At 37.3% G+C, this 22,516-nt stretch overlaps 3 protein-coding genes across 3 annotated transcripts; all 3 read left to right on the plus strand.

Moving 5' to 3' along the window:
- The first annotated feature begins 1,158 nt into the window (after positions 1 to 1,158).
- Positions 1,159 to 2,453, plus strand: Vha13 (V-type proton ATPase subunit Vha13). Its single transcript, XM_011313941.1, has 4 exons — positions 1,159 to 1,334; positions 1,726 to 1,826; positions 2,014 to 2,112; positions 2,187 to 2,453. Exons 1-4 carry the CDS (start codon positions 1,253 to 1,255, stop codon positions 2,259 to 2,261), a joined length of 357 nt encoding a protein of 118 aa, XP_011312243.1. The 5' UTR covers positions 1,159 to 1,252; the 3' UTR covers positions 2,262 to 2,453.
- A 1,479-nt stretch (positions 2,454 to 3,932) lies between these two features.
- Positions 3,933 to 17,467, plus strand: dnr1 (defense repressor 1). The gene is made up of 7 exons (XM_011313942.1): positions 3,933 to 4,512; positions 13,610 to 13,812; positions 13,957 to 14,197; positions 14,403 to 14,572; positions 15,246 to 15,462; positions 15,544 to 15,741; positions 15,824 to 17,467. The coding sequence occupies exons 1-7, from the start codon at positions 4,426 to 4,428 to the stop codon at positions 16,151 to 16,153; spliced, it is 1,446 nt and encodes a 481-aa protein (XP_011312244.1). The 5' UTR covers positions 3,933 to 4,425; the 3' UTR covers positions 16,154 to 17,467.
- A 248-nt stretch (positions 17,468 to 17,715) lies between these two features.
- GlcT (ceramide glucosyltransferase) lies at positions 17,716 to 22,182 on the plus strand. Its single transcript, XM_011313943.1, has one exon. The coding sequence runs from the start codon at positions 18,705 to 18,707 to the stop codon at positions 19,902 to 19,904; it is 1,200 nt and encodes a 399-aa protein (XP_011312245.1). The 5' UTR covers positions 17,716 to 18,704; the 3' UTR covers positions 19,905 to 22,182.
- The last annotated feature ends 334 nt before the right edge of the window (positions 22,183 to 22,516 follow it).

Here is a 22,516-nt window from a genome sequence, read left to right on the forward strand (position 1 = left end):
CAATATTTCGATTGATTAGCCATTTACAAAAGAAAAAATTGGAATTATTTAAAAAAAAAAATGAATGACGGCGGGATCGAACCCGGGCCGTCGGCGTGCTAGCCGAGCACGTTACCGCTAGGATAACGCATTATTAGAATAATATAATTTCATTAGGAGTATATATTTTGCAAAAGTATCGTTTTAAAAAATTGCTAATTTTTCAATTTCACTGGATATCTTCTCGATTTCAAAATATTCAGTTTTTAAACGATATTTCCATTAATTAGCCATTTACAAAAAAAAAATGGAAATTATTTAAAAAAAAAAACCATTACTGATAGGACAACGCGCTCATTATAATAATCTATTTCAATAGGAGTATATCTTCTACATATTGAATAATTTTTTTCATTTAAAATTCCACAAAATGTGGCTTCCCCCTTCCACTCGTTCTACAGTCGGCTAAATTTCAGTTAAACAAATGAAAAACAAAAAGCATTCGTACAGCAGAAAATAAAATTCACCCCGTCGACTTGATGGACACCCCAGCATTGCAATAAAAACTTGGTTTTTAAAAATTTTCAAAAAAGTATCAGGGAAGCATGAAAATCGAGGAGCTATTCAAGGAAATTTGAAAATTCAAAATTTTTGAAAAAGTATCAGAGGAGCATGACAATCGAGCAGCTATTCACGGAAATTTGAAAAATCAAAATTTTTCAAAAAGTATCAGAAAAGCATGACAATTGAGGAGGTATTCACTGAAACTGAAAAATTCAAAATTTTCAAAAAAGTATCAGCAGAGCATTAAAATGAAGGAGGTATTCACTGGAATTAAAAAATTCAAAATTTTTGAAAAAGTATCAGGAGAGCATGAAAACCGAGGAGCTATTGCGTTAAAAACAAAAACCAATTTCGTAACTGAAGAAATAACATTCACCCCGTCGACTGGCCCCCCTTACAGCGGGGCTGTTGCTGAGGCAGTTAGCCAGCGCATTGCGTGTGTCGCCCTCCCTGTCTTGGGGTGAGGTACTACAATGCCGGTGGAGTCACTCAAAGCCCTAGAACTGAGCCTTTACATTAGTCAATCCTCTTTGGTGGTATCTTTAGACATTGAAGAATTAGAAACTAAATGAAAAACCACGTGAGCCAGTTGAAAGCTAGCGCCGCACCATACGGGTATTGAATACAAGAAGCTCTCGAGTCATATGATCGATTCGTGACTACCATCAGCCTCAAATCGCTCGGCCCATCGTCTTCACAGAGTGCAAAGATGGCCAGCCAGACCCAGGGTATCCAGCAGCTGCTGGCAGCTGAGAAAAAAGCTGCGGATAAGGTGACAGAAGCCAGAAAACGTGAGTAACTAGGATTCAATACTTCTTGATAATATATTTTGTGGTAAATTAATTAAATCCCTGGTAATCATCCACTTGCGTACGTCAGAGGGTCTCAGGGTTATTCAGGGATGTGCCTTGTTTATTCAACGATTCATGCGATTATTCAATTAATTAATTGAATTGCTTGAAGGTTGATTAAACGTTCGAGGCAAAAAGGTGAGAAAAATTTGAGGGGTTGAGGACATCCAGGGTCTGGTTTTCATAGTTTGGGTGGGTCTAACCTTGATGACTGGTCTTGTGATGCTTCTAAGCGACTAACAAGAGAGAAGAATTCAGCGAGTTTTCCGAGTGAATGAGAGAAATAATTCGAATTGTTCATGGAATTGATGATCAATTAATTTTCATTCAGGTAAAGCTCGCAGGTTGAAGCAGGCCAAGGAAGAAGCCCAGGAGGAGATTGAGAAGTACAGGCAAGAGCGAGAGAGGCAGTTCAGAGAGTTCGAAGCCAAGGTAATGATAAATGATGATAATAGAAAATCCAACTAATGCTTCACAATCACCTACAACGAAATTATTCTATTTCCATTTCTGAGCCAAAAATATTGTTGTCAGCATTTTGCAGTGAAAGACCACTTAAATTTGAATTTAATTAATAATCTTCAACATTTTATTAACTCTAAAAATTATTCGGTATAAGCACATGGGCTCCAAGGAAGACGTGGCAGCACGCATTGATGCAGATACTAAAATCAAGATCGAAGAAATGAACAAAGGTGTGGCTGGCCACAAAGATAAGGTAAGTGAAATTGCCAAAAACCATGAAGAATCCCCTCAATCCTATCATTTACCCAAATGAAAATTGTTCACTAGGTGATACAAGAGATTCTGCAGTTGGTGTGCAACATAAAGCCAGAATTGCACAAAAATTACCAGATCGAAGCCTAAACCACGAAAAGCCTCCTAACCTATTACTAAATAAACCTAACTATCTACAAATTATCATAATACTATATGTAAATTCATACAGCCTCTCATACCCCAGAGGATATTAATTCGTTGATCTATTGTATTTGCAAAGTAAATACCATGAAATGTTATCGAATTGTACACTTATTAGTCTAGTCGGTAAAACTCAAACTCTAATAGATAATTCCATGCAGAATTTTCAAAAAATGCATTAAACTGTTATATAATTGAACAGTAGCTTCACCAAGTCTTCGAGACAATAATCACTATAACTTTCAGTTGCTTAGAGTTTTTGGTGTGAAAACAATGAGTTTAAAGTTTGAGTATTACTGTTAGTAGTTAATTAAATAATTGCCAAGAACTATGTTACACGTAATATTGATACGAGAGAGTCGTTTCTGTGTGTCAAGGCCTAGACACATCAAGAGATGATTTTTCATCGTTAGGAGTGGTTTATTATTTTTCGTCCATTTTACGCAGCTCCAATAAAAATCAGATGATTTTTGAATCTCATTTGATTTAGAAAAAAAATTATATGGAATCAATTTAATTCATTGAATATTTAAGAATCAACAATCAATTCATTGATTGATTGAATACTTGCAATTGAATTTAATTATTTCACTTAAATTCATTTTTCAAATCAAGTGGAGAATTGAGTAGAATGGAAAAAAATAACGGCTCCTCCTTCAAAATAATTTTAAAAATTCATTTAATGTTTTAATTAAGGTGGTGGCTATAGAATAATGTATCTAGATGAATGTTGTTACATTAGGCTTCATTCCATGTTTTTCTGTTACATCGAGGACAATTGTAAACGTATCAACAATTATTTTCTGGTACAACCTCGCTGGATTCTCGTCAGCTCCCTATAATCGAGAATCTCGTGACGATGTACCCCGTTTAATCCAGCTATTTTCCCTTAATGTTAATGATCTATTGTTTGAGAACAATGTGGAGGTTTTCTCGATTGTGTACATGCGTATGAGCCGACTGTCTGTACAGTATTAGCATCGAAATAAATGATTTGAAAACATCGATATCTCTTAATCTTCGTTCATTACCTATTTAATCCCTCTCAACCGCTAATTATGCAGGATTTTATCCTCTCCCTTCCCCCTCGCTCCCCCCGACTCCATTAATTTACTTCTAATTCCCGATTGAACGCTGCAATTCATCATTCATTGAAAACCACTAGAAACTTGGTATATTTTGAAATTACCTGTGGAAATTCATGGATTTCGACTTGGATGGTTGATGAGAAAAATTCCTAGAATTGATTTTTTTTATTGGAATAATAAAAAAAAAATCGAAGCCCGTCAATTGCCTCGACTCCCAATTAATTACCTGCCGATCCTCCGAATCCTGTCCCGAACAATTAATTCAAATCCCTTGGAATTCCGATAAATCAAATTCCCAGAGGGCGCACTCCACTTTCCCCTGGGTTCTTCCCACCCCCTGACATCTCGCCAATCGGCAAAGCTCTTCTCCTGGCCCCCGAGCAGTTCACCAATCACTTCAAAGTCATTTTAAGGAGTGGGAGATGCGTAAAAGGGGAAAAGGCGCATAAAACACATAGAAAAAAGTGGGGGAGCAGGATCAGCTGTGCCCTCCCGCCCCTCAATTCCCTCTGCACAAGCAAACTGTCTCGCAAGTCAGCCATTCGATAAAGAGCAACACTACAGCACGTTTGTTCGTTATTTCGTGGGAAAATAGTTCATTGAATACATTTCCTGACAGACTGAACCACCACATTTTTCATTAATAATTAATAATCGGGGTGACCGGAGAGAAATGGAATCTGAAGAAATTCGTTTTATAGAGTTGTTATCGCACCAGACGTTTTATCAATACGGTGATATCAAGGGGAAGAGTGTCCTGACAGTTATGAATTACCGAGGGTTCTAATCAATTTTTTTTTGGTAATCGCAAACGAATTGGCATCGAATTGAGGGGAAAAATCAGAGAAGGAAAATTTTAATCGGAGCTGGCGGTTCCAGGGGAAGAGCGTCACTCGCCATTTGTATCCGTTTTATTGTCTTCATTCTCCGGAAATTCGCGGAGTGAATTCGAGTGAAGTTTTTCCTGCGGATTGAATTTTTTTTTTCATTTTTTTTTTATTCGATTCTCGGAGGAGCTCACGATGTGGTGTCTTGTCAGCCAGGCAAACTCTGTTATTCTAGAGGTCCAGGTAGACCCGAGGGCCATCGGACGGGAGTGCCTCGAAAAGGTAAAGCATTCTCTTTGTTTTCTAAGTTGTTTAGATTTTTTTATCTTGTTTTTTCGTCGTCAAAGGGAATGGCTTTTGTATATATTCCTCACACGTGTGGAGGTATTTTTAGGATTTGTTCTACGTTGAACGATGGCTGCAGCAGCAGAAACGAGCATTTGGGAAACTGTAGGTGTAAAATTGAGCTATTGATGGGTTTTCTGGGCTTTCGGGTTGTCGTTGTTTGTTTTTTTTTGTTTTTTTTTTTTTTTTTTGGTGACGATGTGGGAGGTCGAGCGCAACAGATGAGACTGGTGTTTCCGAGGTTTTGAGATTTAAGTGGTGGGAAATTTTTTTAATGGTAGAACATCGGGGGGGGATCTAGTCGGTGAGATAAGAGTCAAATGGATCTGGGTTTTAAATGATCAGTTATTCCAAGGCAGTAGAAACATTTTCTACAATTATGTTTTCAGCCGAATTCAGACTTGAATAATTCAACATGTATAATTTTCAGAGAAAATACATTGGAATTGGGATTCGAATATAGATAGTAATTAATTTAGAGGAAATAGTTGGTGAATCAATGGAGGAGAATGATCTCGATGAATATAATTTGAAAGCGAGCACAATAGCAAGAAGGATACAGCAAATTCGCTGATTAATATTACGGGAAGAAAAAGGTCGTAAAACAATCGGCTGGGGGTCAGTTTATTTGCATGGGTCGGTCCGACGCTCGTCTCTCGTGTGCATTTACCGCGCTCCGTTTCAGAAACGTTATCTATACATCATTATCTATATATGGTTATCTATATACATACAAACACGTTTCCTCTGGCGTATCGAGTCACCTGGGGGGCTTATGTTTCTTCGTGTTTTGTTGTGGTGCAATATACCAAAACGGTAAACACCGCCCTCTAATTTTGTAAGCACTATTCCATTGAAAATATTTACTGACCAAAACAGACGCCTACTGTTGTCAATCACCTATTTTTAGGTGTATGAAATGCTCCTCTGGGGAGTAAACTTCCTCATGTGCCTCTGAGTCAACAGGAAATCGTGATTGATTAATTGGAAAATCGGCTATTCAATTCAGTGAATAGTGAAGAGCGATTGAAAAGAACAACTCACAGTATAAGACAATCGAATATAACATTTTTATTAAGTAATTATAGATTTGCAAAATTCCGACCCCAATTTGACAAAGAAAGCCATTTCCCTGGAAAACTTTTAACGACACACAATTGAATGTTTTCAACCTTCGCAAACCACGAAAAAATCCTCGGTTTTAATTAAAACTTTTGAATACTTCCCCAGATTCCGAGGACCCTAGAAACATCACGAGAAGTGCCAATTTTTTTTCCCCCCCTCAAAGAAACTCGATTAAAGCTCTAATTGCTAGTGACATCACTAACGACCTTCGACACTCGTCGGTTGAAATTTAGTGGCTCCAGGCTTTCTCCAAGTTTTATTGTGTGAAAGGCGAGTGTTTGTGAAATAAATATCGAATGATAAAAAAGTAATGGAAAAGTTGGTGACACAGGGAGATTGATAATATACCACTGACATATCCAACTGCATGTGGTTGTTGAATATGACAGCGTATAATCACGCTCTCTACATGCATCATCGAGTGTCATTAGAGGATAATTGGCGGTCATTACTATCGGCCTTGCACATGAACTGCACCGTGGAGTCAAGTTTGTGATTAATATGAATTGATCAGTCAATTTTCCCAAACGACTGGAGAAGATATCACTATCTTATAACAACGATAATTTCATCGCGATAAATAACATTTCCCTCATTTTAATCAGAGGCCTGTTATTAATTGATTATCGGAAAAATTGTTTCACCATCTAATGACGGGTTTTTATTCAAATGCCGCTGGAGTTATGAATTATTAAACACAATGGCTGTCTCAATAGAGCTTTATTACTATTTGCGAGAGAATTTCAATGAGATTCAGCATCAAATTCTACCCAAATTAACGACCAAATGGCAGGATATTAAATTTAGCCAGCTATAAGAGCACTTCTTCACTGTTATTAATACCTTTTCATATCTCAAGATTCTAAAATAAGTTTTTTATTAACAGAGGCATCCGAATATCAAAGTCAAGTAGTTTCTCCTCAGTGAAATTTACTCAATGACCCAAGGCTAGGAAAATTAATGATTCAGCTCAAGAGGATTCTCGAAAAATTATATAACTAATTTCATCTTTCCTTCAATATGAAATTATGCGATTACCCGGCAATTGTATCTCAGTACTCGCTTAGAGCTTAAGACCTCACCCAATAATTTATGCATTCATGTATTCGTTCAATGAAAAAGATGAAGATAAATCATTGTGTTTGTAAAAAAAAATGTAAAAATTCTGTGAATCGTCAATTCAACTCTTATGCCTCCCTAATAAAATCGATCTGCTCCCCAAACTACTCCGCATTAGATTCTCAATTACAGTGGGAGTGAGCGAATTGAGAGAAATTCCAAATCGAATTGGCTCGAGCGGTAATTGAAAACCTGGAGAACCGTGAGAAAAGCTGTTTTAACGCCCAACCCCTTTCCACCCAAAGAAATCGATGTACAACCTCTCAACACAACCAATCCCCCTCTCCCCCCAAAGAAAACCCTCATTGAAACTCAACGCAGTGAGATACCAATGTATTTCCTCGATGGTAGCATGTTTTCCATTTAACATAAAGTTTTAAACTTGATAAATATATTCTATTCGCAAGTTTGCGCAAGAGACGCTCGGGAGTTTAGCAGAGGATGGGGTGAGTTTTGGGTGAGGATGAAGTAAAGAGACCTGCAACTTAATGAAAATTTCCGGGTTTTATAGCGTATGGAGATGGTACAACTGCACTGCGGCTTTTTGGGTGGCATTTAATGATGCGTGCATGGCTTTTCCGTAATGCATATGGTGATTAAGAGAAAGAGAAATGTTTGAGGAGATTCTGCAATTATACTGAAAGGAGTCTCTCAAGGAGGATAATTTTCTCAGTTCAGAGGGAAAATTGTGGGGGAGCTTTTTTAAATGTCAAGGAAATTCCTCCTCAATTATTATTACTATTATTAGCTAAAAAATATTTTGAAAACACTGGGGTAAAATTAATGCTGTCATTTTCCCAGAAAGTCTTTCTCATTTGCAATCGGAAACGGTCGAGGACGACTCGCACTTCATTATTACCCAAGACTTTCTTCATTGCCTCACAGATAATCTCACTCCCCCATCACTCTGCAATTGCGGGATTATTGAGGTTAGTCGGGTAATAAAGTCCAGTGTCCAATGAATGAAGAATAATTTGCTGCATTAGCAGTATAAATTCATCACTTGGTCGAACAAAACAAGAAAAAGTTGATCTGACTTGAATTTCTGTTGAATCTATTTAATTCCTATCTCCTTGATAACGCCCGTATTATCTATTTCAATGATTGTTCAACGAAATAGGGAGCAGATGAGCGTGTGATGGGGTCGTTAAACCGAAGGTGTGTAACACACACCTCCGCAATGTTGGACTTTGCCTTCGAAAATACCTCTTTCGAATGCCTAAATACAAAACGTCTGAATAAGCCACGAACAAAGTTCACTTTGGTATTTCAGCATGGCATTAGTCACCACTTTTAATTTTTCAATCTGTATTTATTTTGGCATCTCCCCATTGCAGTGAAAAACAATTCGATTAAATGATCGGCCCAACACCTTTGGACTTTGCATTATTTATTCGTTATGCCCCTGACATTCTGCACGGGAATTTATATACATTCGCGAAGAGACCATATATATTCATGAATGCTATATATTTATCTCAATTACCTGACAATATGGAAAATATAAAGAAAAATATGTGTTTAAATAAATGACACTTCAGTGGATATTTTCACATAATGAAGAGAAGCGAAAATCCATTGGAGAAAATATGAAAAGACCTTTTACACAGGAAATTTAATCGACTATAGAAGAGTCCTTGAACACTTTCTACTTGAAGTGCTAGTTTTGCAGATAAATTGACACTAAAAAAATGCGAAATTTTACTTTCCCACGCCGAGTGATTGTGATTATTTCAACGAAATTCGAAAAAAAAATCAAACAGCATCGGAAAAATGGAAAGAAAATTATCATCTCTTAACTTTGAGTTGATGTCATTGGAAATTCGAAGGAAACTTCTGGAGGAAAAATAACCGACGAGAATAGAATAGGGAGAAAAAAGAGAGGGAAATGATATGTGCCAAGCGTGGTTCACTAAATTGGAAAAACGTGCAGGACACGCGGCAAGAGCGTGGCTCACCCACTTCATGAACTCCCCACCTCTTTCTCATACCAAGGTCAATCGCAAGTTTTCCTTTGTCTCATTTATCTTGACTTGGTATCTTCTTTCTATTATCTTCCTACTCCCGATATCCCCCGATGGAATAGAAAATTAAAGTCGTTATTTCCACTGCACACCGACTCTCGGCTCCAATTCTGGGGCCGTCCTATTCTTATTGCTGTTATTATATGCAATCGAGTGGTAATGGATCGGATGAATTGAATACTTTGGTTGCTAAATCATTATTTTGCGCCAACCATACCTATTTTTATGCCGTTTTTCGAGATTGGATTGATATATCACAGGGGAATGACGAGTGAATTTTCTTTGCTGCGGCCTAGGTAAAGAAATGATGAGGTTAACGTATGAACAGTTGATGATATTTGCGTACACATATGTACACAAAGTGCCTACCGGTTGCCTCGTTTTTCCCTGGCAAAGTCCAAAGTCCACGGCTAAAACCCGGGCCCTGGCGTGCCTTCTGTCACGCACGTGCGCTCAGCCTCTTTGTCATTGTTATGTACGACCCAGTAAATAAAATAAAATAAACTAAAATAAAATAAAATAAAATAAAATAAAATAAAATAAAATAAAATAAAATGAAATGAAATAAAATAAAATAAAATAAAATGAAAGAAAAGAAAAGAAAAGAAAAGGTAAAAGTCTTTTACTGAGATATGCCTTTCCATCCCTCATCCGAGATTAAATTTTCCAAGGGGGATACATGGGATTTTTAATTTTTGCCCGGGCACGTTAGTGGGAGTGAAAGCCACCCACGCTCTGTAAAAACACTGCACGTAGAAACAGAGCGAGGTTCCCCTCGATATTGGACTTTGGACTCGAGAGTCACTCGTCCTATCTCTATCTCACTCGTTTTATTTCCGATGGCCCCGTCCCACTCACAACCACAACTGTTACTTTATTCATGTGTTCGGTTATATCGTTGACTCACCGGTTGCCCGTAAAAAATTAATAAATGTTTTTGTTGTGACAGTTTTTCCTGGTGGACCGTGGAATGCCCATAAAAACTCAACCGAGAGGCATAACTGATATTTTGAGCGTGTCAAGAATTTGGATTTCCATGTATCGGAAAAAATCAGATTTTTTAAATACCAAAGTCGGCGAAATATATAAGATCCTTCCTCCATAAATAAATAATGGCAGCTGTTAGAGCTGTATGGACCAATATATTTTTCAGGATGTAAAGTGCTTTATAAATAAAGTTAGGTGATTATTGAGTTAGTGATTATTTAGTTGGTAGATAAATAGAGAATTGGTAGGGTGAGGCCATAAAAATCTGGGGAAAGTCGAAAAAAAATTGCCAAAACATCCAACTACGGGTGGACATTATCGGATTGACACCGAGCCAACTGGAGCAGGGTTATCCCGAGACGAGGAAATGGAGAGGATTGTTCTCCATCCGTCCATAAACCCCCTGCCCCTTTGCCAAAATGGTACATTTGTCGGCATAGGGACAATGGATAACAGCTACTACAGTATCCCAATGGGATAATTCAACATAACACAACGGCCAGCACATGTGTTTTCCCTTTCAACTCATTTATTGTGATTCTGACGTTGAGTCCAATGATGCTACCTGAAATTCCTGCCAAAATTCCATTGAACACAGCATCAAAACCACTGAATTTAATTGTACAATCTCCACCCATCCTCTAATGGGCTTTCCCTGAAATCCCATCAATAGCTGACCCACTTCCGGAATTATAAACAAATTACTCAGGTTACACACCGCAAAAAGGTATGGGTTCTACACGAATTCGACTTATTAAATTCATTTAACACTTTTCCCTGTCGAAAAATAAATAATAACATGGGATGAATCATTTCGAACACTGGAGTCAATGCCGACAAACTTTACTATTAAAAAAAAACCATAATTAACTAATTGACAACACAAATTTCGTATTTATACCGAATTTCATGGACAATTAACCCCCAATACACCGGAAACACCGAAACTGTTAATTGAGTGATGATACCAGATATTATACAGCGAACAACGACACTCGTTCGTATTATTAGCAATCTACTTAATTATCGGAGTATCGGTGATCACGTATTCGGGATAATTTGGCCATGAATATTCTTGGGATAGACTGCACTCGTCATTTACCTCGACATGTTTATTAAACCCCTCGAGAAAAATCGTGGAACAATTACGCATACCGATGTGGTTTTCTGAATCTGAAGCTGAATATCTCAGTGAATCGGGAATAGAAAAAAAAAGGACAGTGAAAAATTCATGAATATGAATTCATTAAAATGTTGCATAACGAAAAAAATTGGAGCCGTTGAATTTCCGCTTGACTGATGTGATCATTAAAATTCAGATGGAAAAGTCATTGGACCCCATCACACGACAAGAAGACCTCGCTTATTCTCTCTCATGATTTTTTCCTCCTTTTCTAGGAAATTGCGGGTGTCCGCGATTCTAGAATTGGAAAATTTCTCGTTCTGTTTAATTTTTGCTCCATTCGGTGGGACATTAATTCGGAAAATCCAATTTGGATATTCACGGGCTATTTTAATTTGAAACTCGCTGTGAGGTGAATTAATGACCGTCCAATAATTACGATTGGAGTACGGAGCATTGCGAAATCCCAATTCTCATTACCATTCACGCGTTTACGAAGAAAATACCGATGAATATTACACGAGGAAATTGTTTTTCGGGAGGAGCTATTGAAAAATGGAAGGGCAGATTAGGTTATTTTTACTTATGTCTCGAATAATTTTCACACAATTCTACAGGGAAAATCTTTAATTTCCTGAAAAATTGATGCTCATCGATGCATTCGCACGCATTTCCACGTTATTGCTCTCTCATTTATTTCTCATTAAAAAAAAAACGGTATTCTCCCATTAATCATCAACTCTGAAACTATTAGAAGAGACGCCAGATATTTAAAATAAATTATGTCTCCATTCGAGCGAAAAAGTGCAACTCCATTTACCCCGATTCATTCTCGCCGATTTAAAATTCAATATTTAGGTCAATCTAAATGTCCACTGGTTGTCAATAAAAATGGGGGAATATCGACAGGGTAAAATATCAAAATGTTTTCTGGTTAATGGCATATTTAATATGGTAAACAAAAGGGACGACCTTCGTCGATGTCAAATAATTGAGTTTTAAACTGGTCCACGTCAAGATACCTAATAAATCTCACAAGAACTTTCAAACCCATTATTTACCGAGTATTTTCGGGTATAGGTGACATTGACGTGTTAATATCCTGTTGGATTAAATGGACTAAACTAGTTCAAAGCTGGTGTATTGCCAGTGATACCCTCATCTTGAGGTCTTGAAACTTTAATTCAGTGGAGAAATGTAACTAAATCCCTCTTCCTGACACCTCCGACATACCTCCAATATACCTTACCATACGATTCTGCTAATAAAATGACGAATTTCCTGATTTCTCAACCAATAAATTTAATACCATTTTCAAGATATTTCTTCATTTATTAAAATAAGCCCTAACTCGTCGAGATCGTATTACTCGGTCAGCGCATATTGAAAACATCCGTGAAAATTCGTAAAAATTTTTATTTCAGAGTGATTACACACTATCGAAGGATCGGCTGACTCAAATGTACTAAAACTCTGTCACATACACTACTTGCATATCAAATCCACCACCAAACTTTTATTCCCGAAGATTAATCATCACTATCTATGTGTGGAGCTTATCACTGAATGAATTCAACGATAAAAAACCCAAGCCTCTCAATCTCAATATGCATTCGTTTTCCATTAGCGCATAAAAAAAAAAAGAAAAATCGGATAAAAATTCTATTTCGAAAAATATAGGAGCCAACGTGTTTACATCTCGACGAGCCGGTTTTCCGCAGCGAATGGGGACCGGTTAAACCCGGAGTCCAAATGAAATACTGTACTTCGCACCAGCATTAATTTAAACCAAGTACTCCACCAAGTGCGCCAGAACGTGGATTTTATAATCCCAGTATGAGTTCAATAATTTACATCATTTTTATCGCTATTTTTCTTTATCACCTGCGTTTGTTGTTCAGCATTGATGCCATTTTTTATTCCCACCACGTCTATAACGAGTGTTTACTTCCCACAAATAATGCATAATAAACCATCTATTGCGATTTGTTTGAAGAAGACAAAAAATTATGAACATACACCTCAACTCGTCAAATTAAAAACCATCGATGAAAATTCTTCTCGCGCCTGAAAAAATATGGCGAAAAAAATTTGAGAAATTATTTGTTATCAGATAAGAGTTTGCAGTTGCCACGATTTTTCACTTTTCCGTTAGGATATCAAGTGGTTTGAGGAGCCGAAGCCCATACCATACTCACCAACGGAACTCTTTCTTCACTCTTCTGGAATTCTCCCGGAAAAAAGGGAGAAAAAAAAAAAGGAAAGCCGGGGAATTCAACGTCGGTGACCAAAAGTTGGTACTTGACTTTGCGCTTTTCTCCGTGTCTCAGAGACACGAACGAGAAACTCGAGTGAACCAAAACTTTTCCATTCTCCATCTCAACCTACCCTGACGTTTATTTTAGTTTATTACCGCCGTTGATGAAATTCCCATTTTCAAATGCATTTGCGAATGTTTTCTGAAAATGATAATTGGTGTTTCGACAGTTACTCATTAATCACCTCCGCATCTAAATTCTCTCCGATATCTCCATCTGGAGGTGCTATACACTCATCTCCTAGATATATCTCGCAGTTATTGATATTCAACGTTTCATAAAATTAAAATTAAATTAATGAATTGTTTATGGAATGTTCGGCTTGTTGACTTGTGCAGGCGTGCAATTGCTTGGGAATAAGCAAAGAGTGCGATTATTTTGGCCTGAAGTACCAGAATGCCAAGGGGGAGGAGTTGTGGCTCAATCTGAGAAATCCCATTGACCGACAAACTGGTGGAGGTGGAGGTCTTGCACCTCTTAGGTTCGCACTGAGGGTGAAATTTTGGGTTCCACCTCACCTGTTGCTGCAGGAGGCCACCAGGTACTCTACCCATTTCACTTATATGGTAATAGTAAATCCGTAATAAATCCGTAATAAATCCTCAACATTTTCCATCTCTCCAAAAGCGTCTCGCTCTGGAATTTAAATGGTCCTATGTAAAAATGCATTTTAAAATGCCCACAGACATCAATTCTACCTGCACTCACGTCTTGAACTGGTTGAGGGCCGCCTCAAAGTGCCAGATTGGTGTTCACTGGCGCGTCTTGTTGCTCTGGTAGCACAGGCTGAGGCTGGGGATTACGATCCTCTGTCACCACCCCATGGCCTCTATTCCCAGTGCTGTCAGATACAACCTGATAAGCCGTGTGATCCCAAGCCTAATGACTTTCTACATAGAATCATTCAGCAGCACAAGGAGATCAGGGTAAGTCTCAATTCAAAGATCCACTCGAGAAACAAAAAAATTAATCCTTTTTGAACATTTCAAAAGTCTTGACAGTAGAGTGAACATCTGAGTTTCAAGTATGAATAAGAATTTTTTATTTTCATTTGAAATTGGATGTTTTTTTTATTTGATTTTTTTTTTTTTAATAAAAAGAAAGAAAAACATCGCGTTCAAAACGTTCCAGGGTATGAAAGCATCAACAGCTGAGTACTGGCTCCTCAAAGAAGTTTCCAATCTGGACACATTCGGCCAGGAAATGTTCCACAGTAAATTCGGGTCAAATGCTGTGTCAATGATTGGAGTTGGACCCCATGGAATCACTGTTTACCGAGGGGACAACGAGGAAAAGCAAAAGTGAGTTGCTTAGTAAATGTTTTCAACCCCTCACTATAAGGCCCAAATAATGGGAAAAACAGAGAGGAATGACAAAATGCATTGAACCTCATCAGTCAGTTGAAATGAAAAAAGTTTTAGAACTGAGAAAGAGGATGTTTTGTTCTTTATGAAATGAACTTCTCTGTAGTCGATTCACAATGACGAACCTCGGATAAAGTATTTCACACACCGATGATAATGAAAAAATCCTCACAATTAAAGTGCTACCGAGGCACGAAGTTTTAATTACACTACTTTATATCGAAATCTCCACCCAGAGATATCAAAGATTCTGCGACTCGATTCATTCTTTAGATATTGAAGAGATTGAATTCCATTTGGAATATTGAATATTGAATTTCTGTACAAGTTATTGGAAATATGAGTTATTAAAAATTGGAGAACGGAGAACGGCTCCAGATAGAATATCTTGATGAAATTAATTTTTCAAAAGGGCGGGAAGTTGAAAACATGGTCTACCGCCGAAACCAATTATGCACTTTGAGCGAGAAATCACTAGAAATAATTGAAAATAACGCATTGAAATGTTGAAAATTGTCTGAATTATTTAGAGAATGGTGGAATCAATCATAATTGCTTTTACCGACCTCTCGTTATCATGAATTGATGAATTTCATTATTCACGTTTTAGTATTCCATACACTGCAATTCAAAGTGCTACGTCACAAAGGCGAATGTTTCATTTAATTTACCTGTCCCTGGATGGTGAGGAGACATCACTGGACTTTAAATTGGACTCTAGTCAATCAGCGAGTGGTTTGTATCGAGCAATAACCGAAAAACACGCATTTTACAGTTGTGAAACAGTGAGGAGTGCTGTAACCGCACAATTTATACGCGATCTCAAGGTATTTTTTGGCTTTCAAAGGGGTCAAGGTACTTGATCTTATCGTTCTTTTTTTTCTCCAATTTTTCATTCTGTTCTGCAGGGTACTATCATTTCCATTTTCAATGAAGATTCGACACTGGGAAAAAAGTACGTATTCGACATCCGGAGGACGTGTCGAGAGGTGTATGATAACGCGAGGAGGGCATTGTATTGCGAGACTAGTAATATCGGGCTTCCAGAAGCCAGTCAGACGATGGATAAACACGATTGTGGAGAGTGTGAGAATCCCAAGTGCAAAGTAAGAGTTTTCACATTTATTTGGTCCGCCCATGTGGTGATGAAATAATGAAATAGATATGAATTTGAAATATTGATTTTAGGAGCCTCGTGAGTGTCTGGCTCGCCTGCTAGATGCCATGTTATGCCGTATATGCATGGATCGGAGTTTGGACACAGCTCTATTTCCCTGCGGCCATGCTGTGGCATGTTTGGATTGTGCACGTAGATGTGAGCGTTGTCCACTGTGTCGTGCCGATATTGATCACTGTAGAACAATATATCTGCCCATTGAGCTTGCCCACGTGGACAAACATAATTTCAAACTCACAACGGACACTCGAAGTGATACAGCACCACCTCTACGACAATCAAATTCCATGGATAACGATAATCAGAGTGAATCTCATAGCATTGCTAATTTGGGAATTTGAGAGCGGCTTGACAAGCGGAGATTTGATAAATTTGAAAAATTATTGAGAATCTTCACTTGTAAAATTGAAAGACATCAGCAAATCGATTGAATATATTCCATTGATTGTCTGAGTTTTCTTGTTGTAATATTTGATTTTTTAAATGCTTATGCGACTCGTTTTATGCTGTGATGAAAAAAAAATATTAATGATTAATTGAGGGTTAATGAGATTGACGATTAAGTGCTTTAGCAGTATAAAATGTTTGGAGGAACTCATTTATTTGGATGTTCATCCCCAAAATTTGTTATCACGATGGACCAATTATTATTATTTTTTTTTTCTATTAACGTTAAATTTCAAATCATTTTTATCGTCGAGGAGAAATGTATTTTACTTTCGAGACATCTACAGAATGCCGTGAAATCTGTTCATAATGTATATAAATCGATTTAAATTCATAGGAGCCACTTTCACGATAATACAAGACTTTTACTTTGAATTTGTTGTTAAAAAAAAAAAGAAATTTTAATGAGCTCTTAATGAGGCATTTTTCAGTTGTGCGACTCAGAATAATTGGTGCGTGAATGAGAGAGTTGGCCTTGGGGCCACAATATGTTCATAATATTTCGAATCATGCTAAATTAAGATATTTTTTTTTTTACTTTAAACGCCCAATGTTCACATTATTTCATGATCTAATTCGAACTTGAACGAAAAATTAGACCCAATGAGCCATTATTAAACATCATTATTCAAAACTATGAGGAGATAAATAATCGAAGTGGGTGGGCAATCGTTGTAGTCATTCATCAATGCAATTTATCATTATTGATTATTTTTAAGGAAAAAAAAAAGCAATTATCATCAAACACGTAATTATTGAGAATGTTTGATAATAATACCACACAATTGCCTTTTGCAGCAAAACTGGTTAATTATCTGTTCTTTCGATTACTCATATTTTTTTACTCAACCTATTACATGAAAATTAAAGTATCGCAGAGTATTAATCATTCTCAAAGAAAATCAGACACTCTATTAAGGCAAATTTGTCACTCCTATCTATCCCATGTTCTCTATAGTGAGATGATTATTTTTAAATTGAAAATGTGATGGGTTATGGGAAGATTGCGGTTGTGATGGTCGTTTTCTGAGGTGATCATGCTAGATTATGAGTTATTAATCATCGAGAAAACAAGTCTTTATATCATTACTAAGTGTCTGTCGATTAAATAATTATCATATTGATGTTTGTAATATTCAATGAAGCATCATGAATTTTCAGCGGTTTAATCTGTGATTAATTGCAATAAAAGATGTGCGAAACAATTATCAATTATGTTTATTTTTATGCCCCATTGCCACTATCAGTTGCTCTATTTTGATATCAAATTACCACCAAATATTACGTAAAATTGGTCGATAATGCCATTCCCTTCTTAGTCCCCTCACCCGAATAGATGTCTCTAGGGTCTCTAGCGAGGTACATGAGCCAAGCCACGGTAGCCACCCAAGCCGCCCAAGCCTTCGGAATTGGCCGAGTCCTACGAACATGTCGTCGATATCAGTTGGCAGTCGATACCCAAACCGTACGGACAATTGTCGCATCCTCGTCGGCTATAAAACGCATCCACCGCCCCAAGCCGAGTGGCCTGACTTACCCACACATCCGCAAAACTATTCACTGAAGGGTGCCGCAGATGCACCATACGCATCCCCGAGGCCGGCTGTCACATGCAAGTTACACCCGACGCCAAAGTTAATCACTCAAAAAATTTTCCAAATCACTGTCACATCACCGTGAATAATCACTCGATAAATTATTCATCACAAACCGTTTTTAACCGAGTGCTGAGTAGTCTGCAACTCATTCCAATCTATCAATATCTTATACCCAGTGCAAAGTTCCCTCGAAATCGACTAAATCGACATAAATTACCGCGAGTGAATGCCTAAAGACACATCAATAAACATGTTCAGTTGAAAGTTCATCAAGTGTTCATCAGGAAATTGTTCCTGATAAATAAAAAATAATAATAATAGAGAGTAACAAAAAACAACAACATGCAGAGAGATACGGCCGGTGAGTTTTGACACCGACCAATAGCCAGAGTCGGTTGAACGCCCCAACATCTTCACTAGCTCTACCCTGCTAGTCCGCTAGTCATCAGTGTCCTCCACAAAAAATTTACCAAGGAAAATATTGTGAAAAATCGATCACCCAATGATCTCAGTCCTCTCAATTTACCCAAATCCACGGAAATTAATTGTCAATCACTACTGACTGACTCATCGCCACATCCCAGACACATTTGAAACACATCAGGGATGACGACGAGGCCTAAAAACCCAACAGTGAGATTGAAGAGCAACCGAACAATCGTAAAAGGCTTGAGACCGACCAACAAACGAAAAAAGACCCACTCCATTTTTAAATCAATCGAAAAAACGAAAAAACCTCAATGAAAAATAGCTGGACCTGGGTATTGAGCAGTGATTATTCCAGTACTTGAAAAAATATCAGCCTCTCCAACAAATAACTTATTGATAGTTGTGGTGAAAAGGGAAGATGAGCCCTGCAGTATACACCCTGTACGGGTTCGCAGTGTTCTTCATGATATTCTGGGTGTGTCTGTGGATTGTTCATGTCCTAGCCCTGATCTGTGGTCGTTGGAAGCTCCACCGTAAACCACCACAGGTGGCAAACAGCTATGAGATACCCCTTCCAGGTGTGTCAATTCTCAAGCCCCTCATGGGTATCGATCCAAATCTATTCAACAATCTCGAAACATTCTTCACCCTTGATTACCCAACGTACGAAATACTCTTCTGCGTGGAGGACGAGTCAGATCCAGTGTTGATGCTAGTGAGAAAATTAATGGAGAATTACTCAAACATCGACACAAGACTATTCATTGGTGGATGCAGAGTCGGTGTCAATCCAAAGATAAATAACATGCATCCGGCTTATGAGGCTGCCAAACACGAGTTAATACTTATTAGTGATAGTGGAATAAGAATGAAGGAGGATACACTGTTGGATATGGTTGGCTACATGACAGACAAAGTTGGTCTTGTTCATCAGTTGCCATTCACATGCGACAGAGGTGGCTTTGCTGCGGCCTATGAGAAGATATATTTTGGTACTGTACAATCGAGAATGTACCTAGCTGCAGATGTGCTAAGGATAAATTGTCACACTGGTATGTCAGCCCTAATTCGTAAATCAGCCCTTGAAGAAGCCGGTGGTCTCAAAGCATTTGGGGTTTATCTTGCTGAGGATTTTTTCTACGCAAAGGCCCTCACTGAGAGGGGCTGGAAGATAACAGTATCATCACAACCAGCACTCCAGAATAGTGGACACTGTGAAATGCACACGTTTCAAGCAAGATTGAGACGATGGGCTAAATTGAGAGTTGCTATGCTTCCAACGACTATTTTACTTGAACCACTGAGTGAGTGTCTTATACTTGGTGCTTGTGCATCATGGTCAGCTGCTCTACTATTTGAATGGGATTCACTCGTCTTTTATCTTGTTCATATACTCATGTGGTTTATGCTAGATTGGACGATGCTGTGTATTGTTCAGAATAGCCCGTTGCCACTTAATAAGCTTGAATTCATGTGCGGATGGATTCTTAGTGAAATGACAAGACCATATTTGTTCATCCAGGCTGTGCTTGATCCTCTCATACAGTGGCGGTCTAGAGTTTATAAGCTCAAGTGGGGGGGACTTGCTGAGGAAGTTAAAGCTAAAGTGAAATATTAATTCGAGAGATCAGAGTAAACACTGCGATATGGAGATTATTATTTCAAACGATTTTTATTGAGGATTCAATCGCTAGTATCAGAGGCCAAACTATTTTTTACTGCGGATATTTACTTCATACCAGTAAATATTCAGCTGACTGTTTTTTTTCAATTGTTTTTTTTTTCTCATAAATTATTTTGTCCTCGCAGAGAATCTCATTCTATTGACAGACTTTTTTTTTCTCAGTATTACCATAAAATTATTCATCAGATTTTACGATTTTTCACATTTATTAATTTTATTAAAAATAGCTTTTTCTCTGAGACTAGCTGTGGCGGAAAGTGAGATTATGCTCGATTTAATCTAGAAAATTATTGATTTTCGAATGAAATAGATATAGGTATTTATCCTTTTTATCTGGATTTCAATTCGCTATAAAAAAGAAAAGTCCTTGTTGTTTTCATGTTTTCATCTTTAAATCAACAATTTTTACGATTAATCGATGATAAAGCACAATGGGAAATTCGACTCATCTCACTTGATAATTTTGCTACTGCAATGATTAAACGATTGAATTGATGAGATTTTTATTTTCTCGGTATTGGGCAGATGTGAAGTCGATATTTTTTAAAGGACCGATGAAAATAATTTTTCCAGCTTTATCAATGCACACATTCTTATAGAAACGCTCTCGAGACTGAAGGCAAGAACATAATTGACCGATCTCCTCGAATAATCCTCGAAACTTCTCTTCATACCTCAACAAAAAAAAACCCTACAGTGTACATCTCCATTCCATTATTTGCCTAGATGTTACAATATGCCTATAGGTGTGTTCCTTTTTTTATAGCGCGAATCTCGAATAAAAGGAGATTAAATCGCTAATTCCGTTGACTGAATAATTGTACATATTAAAAATTATCTCATTATCCAATCATCATACCGATATTTTTAGTGGGAAAAGATGTGCCTATAGGTCGTACAAGGAGCTCAAGAGCATAATTACCTAGACATTTCATATCAGAATACGATGGAATGAAAATTTTCTACAAAAACTATTTCGAATATTTGTCCAATTTCCTATGACAACATTTGAATCTCATTAACGCTGTTACAAATGACGGTACAATTTCTATAGAATGCTTCACAAATTTTCATCAAATTCGTATTTATTCGATTATCATTATCTCCTGGAACAAATTCATTGACATTAAGGTAAATGAATGATAGTTCCCAGCTCTTATTTGTATTTTTTGACAAGCAATGATGTTTCCATGAAGGAACAACCATCTCCTCTTGCAAGAATTCTCACATAATTTCTCTCCGTCTAATTGAGTGCAATTTTCGTCATTTTTTTTTCCGACAGTGCAGATAAAATATGATGGAGGAATTCAAGATTTTTATTGTCATGCGCGTGTGGGACATTGTGTGTGACAGAGAGAAGAGGAGGCTATGTCCTTGCCCCTCGTGTCATCGACGAGAGTGAAAATAGTCTAGTGCTCTGTGGAGCATTCAAAGTGCTCATCGAATATTCTGAGAGGAGACAGGGTCACCGACGAAGAAACATCATTGCTATTGACGCTTTATTTCGTCGTTTAGCACGTGTTATTAATGTCATGTGGTCATTGATTCCAATGACGAGGTGAACGTCATTGCTGGAATAAGTCGGAATTATTTCTTTCTCTTTACCCAATTATCGTGGTTCTTTTCTGTGGCTAAATGAAACACCCTTTAAATTAACTGTATCTCGGTTTTTATAAAGTGAATAAAACTATTAACATATTATCACAGCTGTGACGAATTCAGGAAATGATTCCGCACTTATCGCCAACTTTCAAAGTGAAATCTCAACGGGAAGCCATTGATTCAACCCATTTTTTTTTTTCAAATTAATGATATTTAATGAATCTCAATTCCCGAAAATTCCCTCACATTTGATTAATTTATTGTTATTATTTTAGTTAATACTGAGCGAATCTCTCTTTCTCTATTTATTCTTTTTTACGAACTAAAATAAATGACCAGATAACGGTGAACAAGTGGTCCACACGCTAAATGTATACGCGATACTTATGAGTATTAATAAGATTATTGAGCAGCAAAGAACAAAATCATTGAATAATGTAAAAAAAAACGACAGCTCTACCATTTGAAATATTTCCATTCTCACGATTGTATCGATATCATTACAATTTCATGTAAATATATGAATGTGAACGTTATTTTTTGCCCGCGAGTGATCAATCTTGTACAAAAATTATTGAGAGAATGTGGGAGGAGAAAAAAAAGATGAATAAAAAAAATAATAAACAATGAAATAAAAAATTGTATTATCTTAATTTTATTGATCCATCCCCTGAATTTGATCTAGAGATAATCGAAATGTTGGCAGGATTAACCGAGTGTTTACCACTGGAGATTATCGGGTGTGTGGAGTATGTGAACACGAGGAAATGTTAATATTATTTTTGTAGGGGTATCGTGTGACTCATGGTTTTTAATGAATAATAAAATTAATGAAGAGCTTCGACGGCACGTAGAATTAGCCGCAGCCTTGAAATACAATACCATGTGGTGTTTCGTGATGACATGTTCTGAGGCTTGTCTGCGGTTAGTTATTGTCACATGAC

Source organism: Fopius arisanus, unplaced genomic scaffold (assembly GCF_000806365.1).
Source record: "Fopius arisanus strain USDA-PBARC FA_bdor unplaced genomic scaffold, ASM80636v1 scaffold00135, whole genome shotgun sequence".
Lineage (NCBI taxonomy): Eukaryota > Metazoa > Arthropoda > Insecta > Hymenoptera > Braconidae > Fopius > Fopius arisanus.

What these genes read in the sequence shown, in the direction of transcription:
- dnr1 (XM_011313942.1), top strand. Translation starts at nt 4,426, where the DNA reads ATGTGGTGTCTTGTCAGCCAGGCAAACTCTGTTATTCTAGAGGTCCAG. An exon ending in GACAACGAGGAAAAGCAAAA is followed by an intron (nt 14,573 to 15,245) that starts GTGAGTTGCTTA and finishes TTCACGTTTTAG; the next exon opens with TATTCCATACACTGCAATTC. An exon ending in AATTTATACGCGATCTCAAG is followed by an intron (nt 15,463 to 15,543) that starts GTATTTTTTGGC and finishes TCTGTTCTGCAG; the next exon opens with GGTACTATCATTTCCATTTT.
- GlcT (XM_011313943.1), top strand. Translation starts at nt 18,705, where the DNA reads ATGAGCCCTGCAGTATACACCCTGTACGGGTTCGCAGTGTTCTTCATG.
- Vha13 (XM_011313941.1), top strand. Translation starts at nt 1,253, where the DNA reads ATGGCCAGCCAGACCCAGGGTATCCAGCAGCTGCTGGCAGCTGAGAAA. An exon ending in GGTGACAGAAGCCAGAAAAC is followed by an intron (nt 1,335 to 1,725) that starts GTGAGTAACTAG and finishes ATTTTCATTCAG; the next exon opens with GTAAAGCTCGCAGGTTGAAG. An exon ending in TCAGAGAGTTCGAAGCCAAG is followed by an intron (nt 1,827 to 2,013) that starts GTAATGATAAAT and finishes ATTCGGTATAAG; the next exon opens with CACATGGGCTCCAAGGAAGA.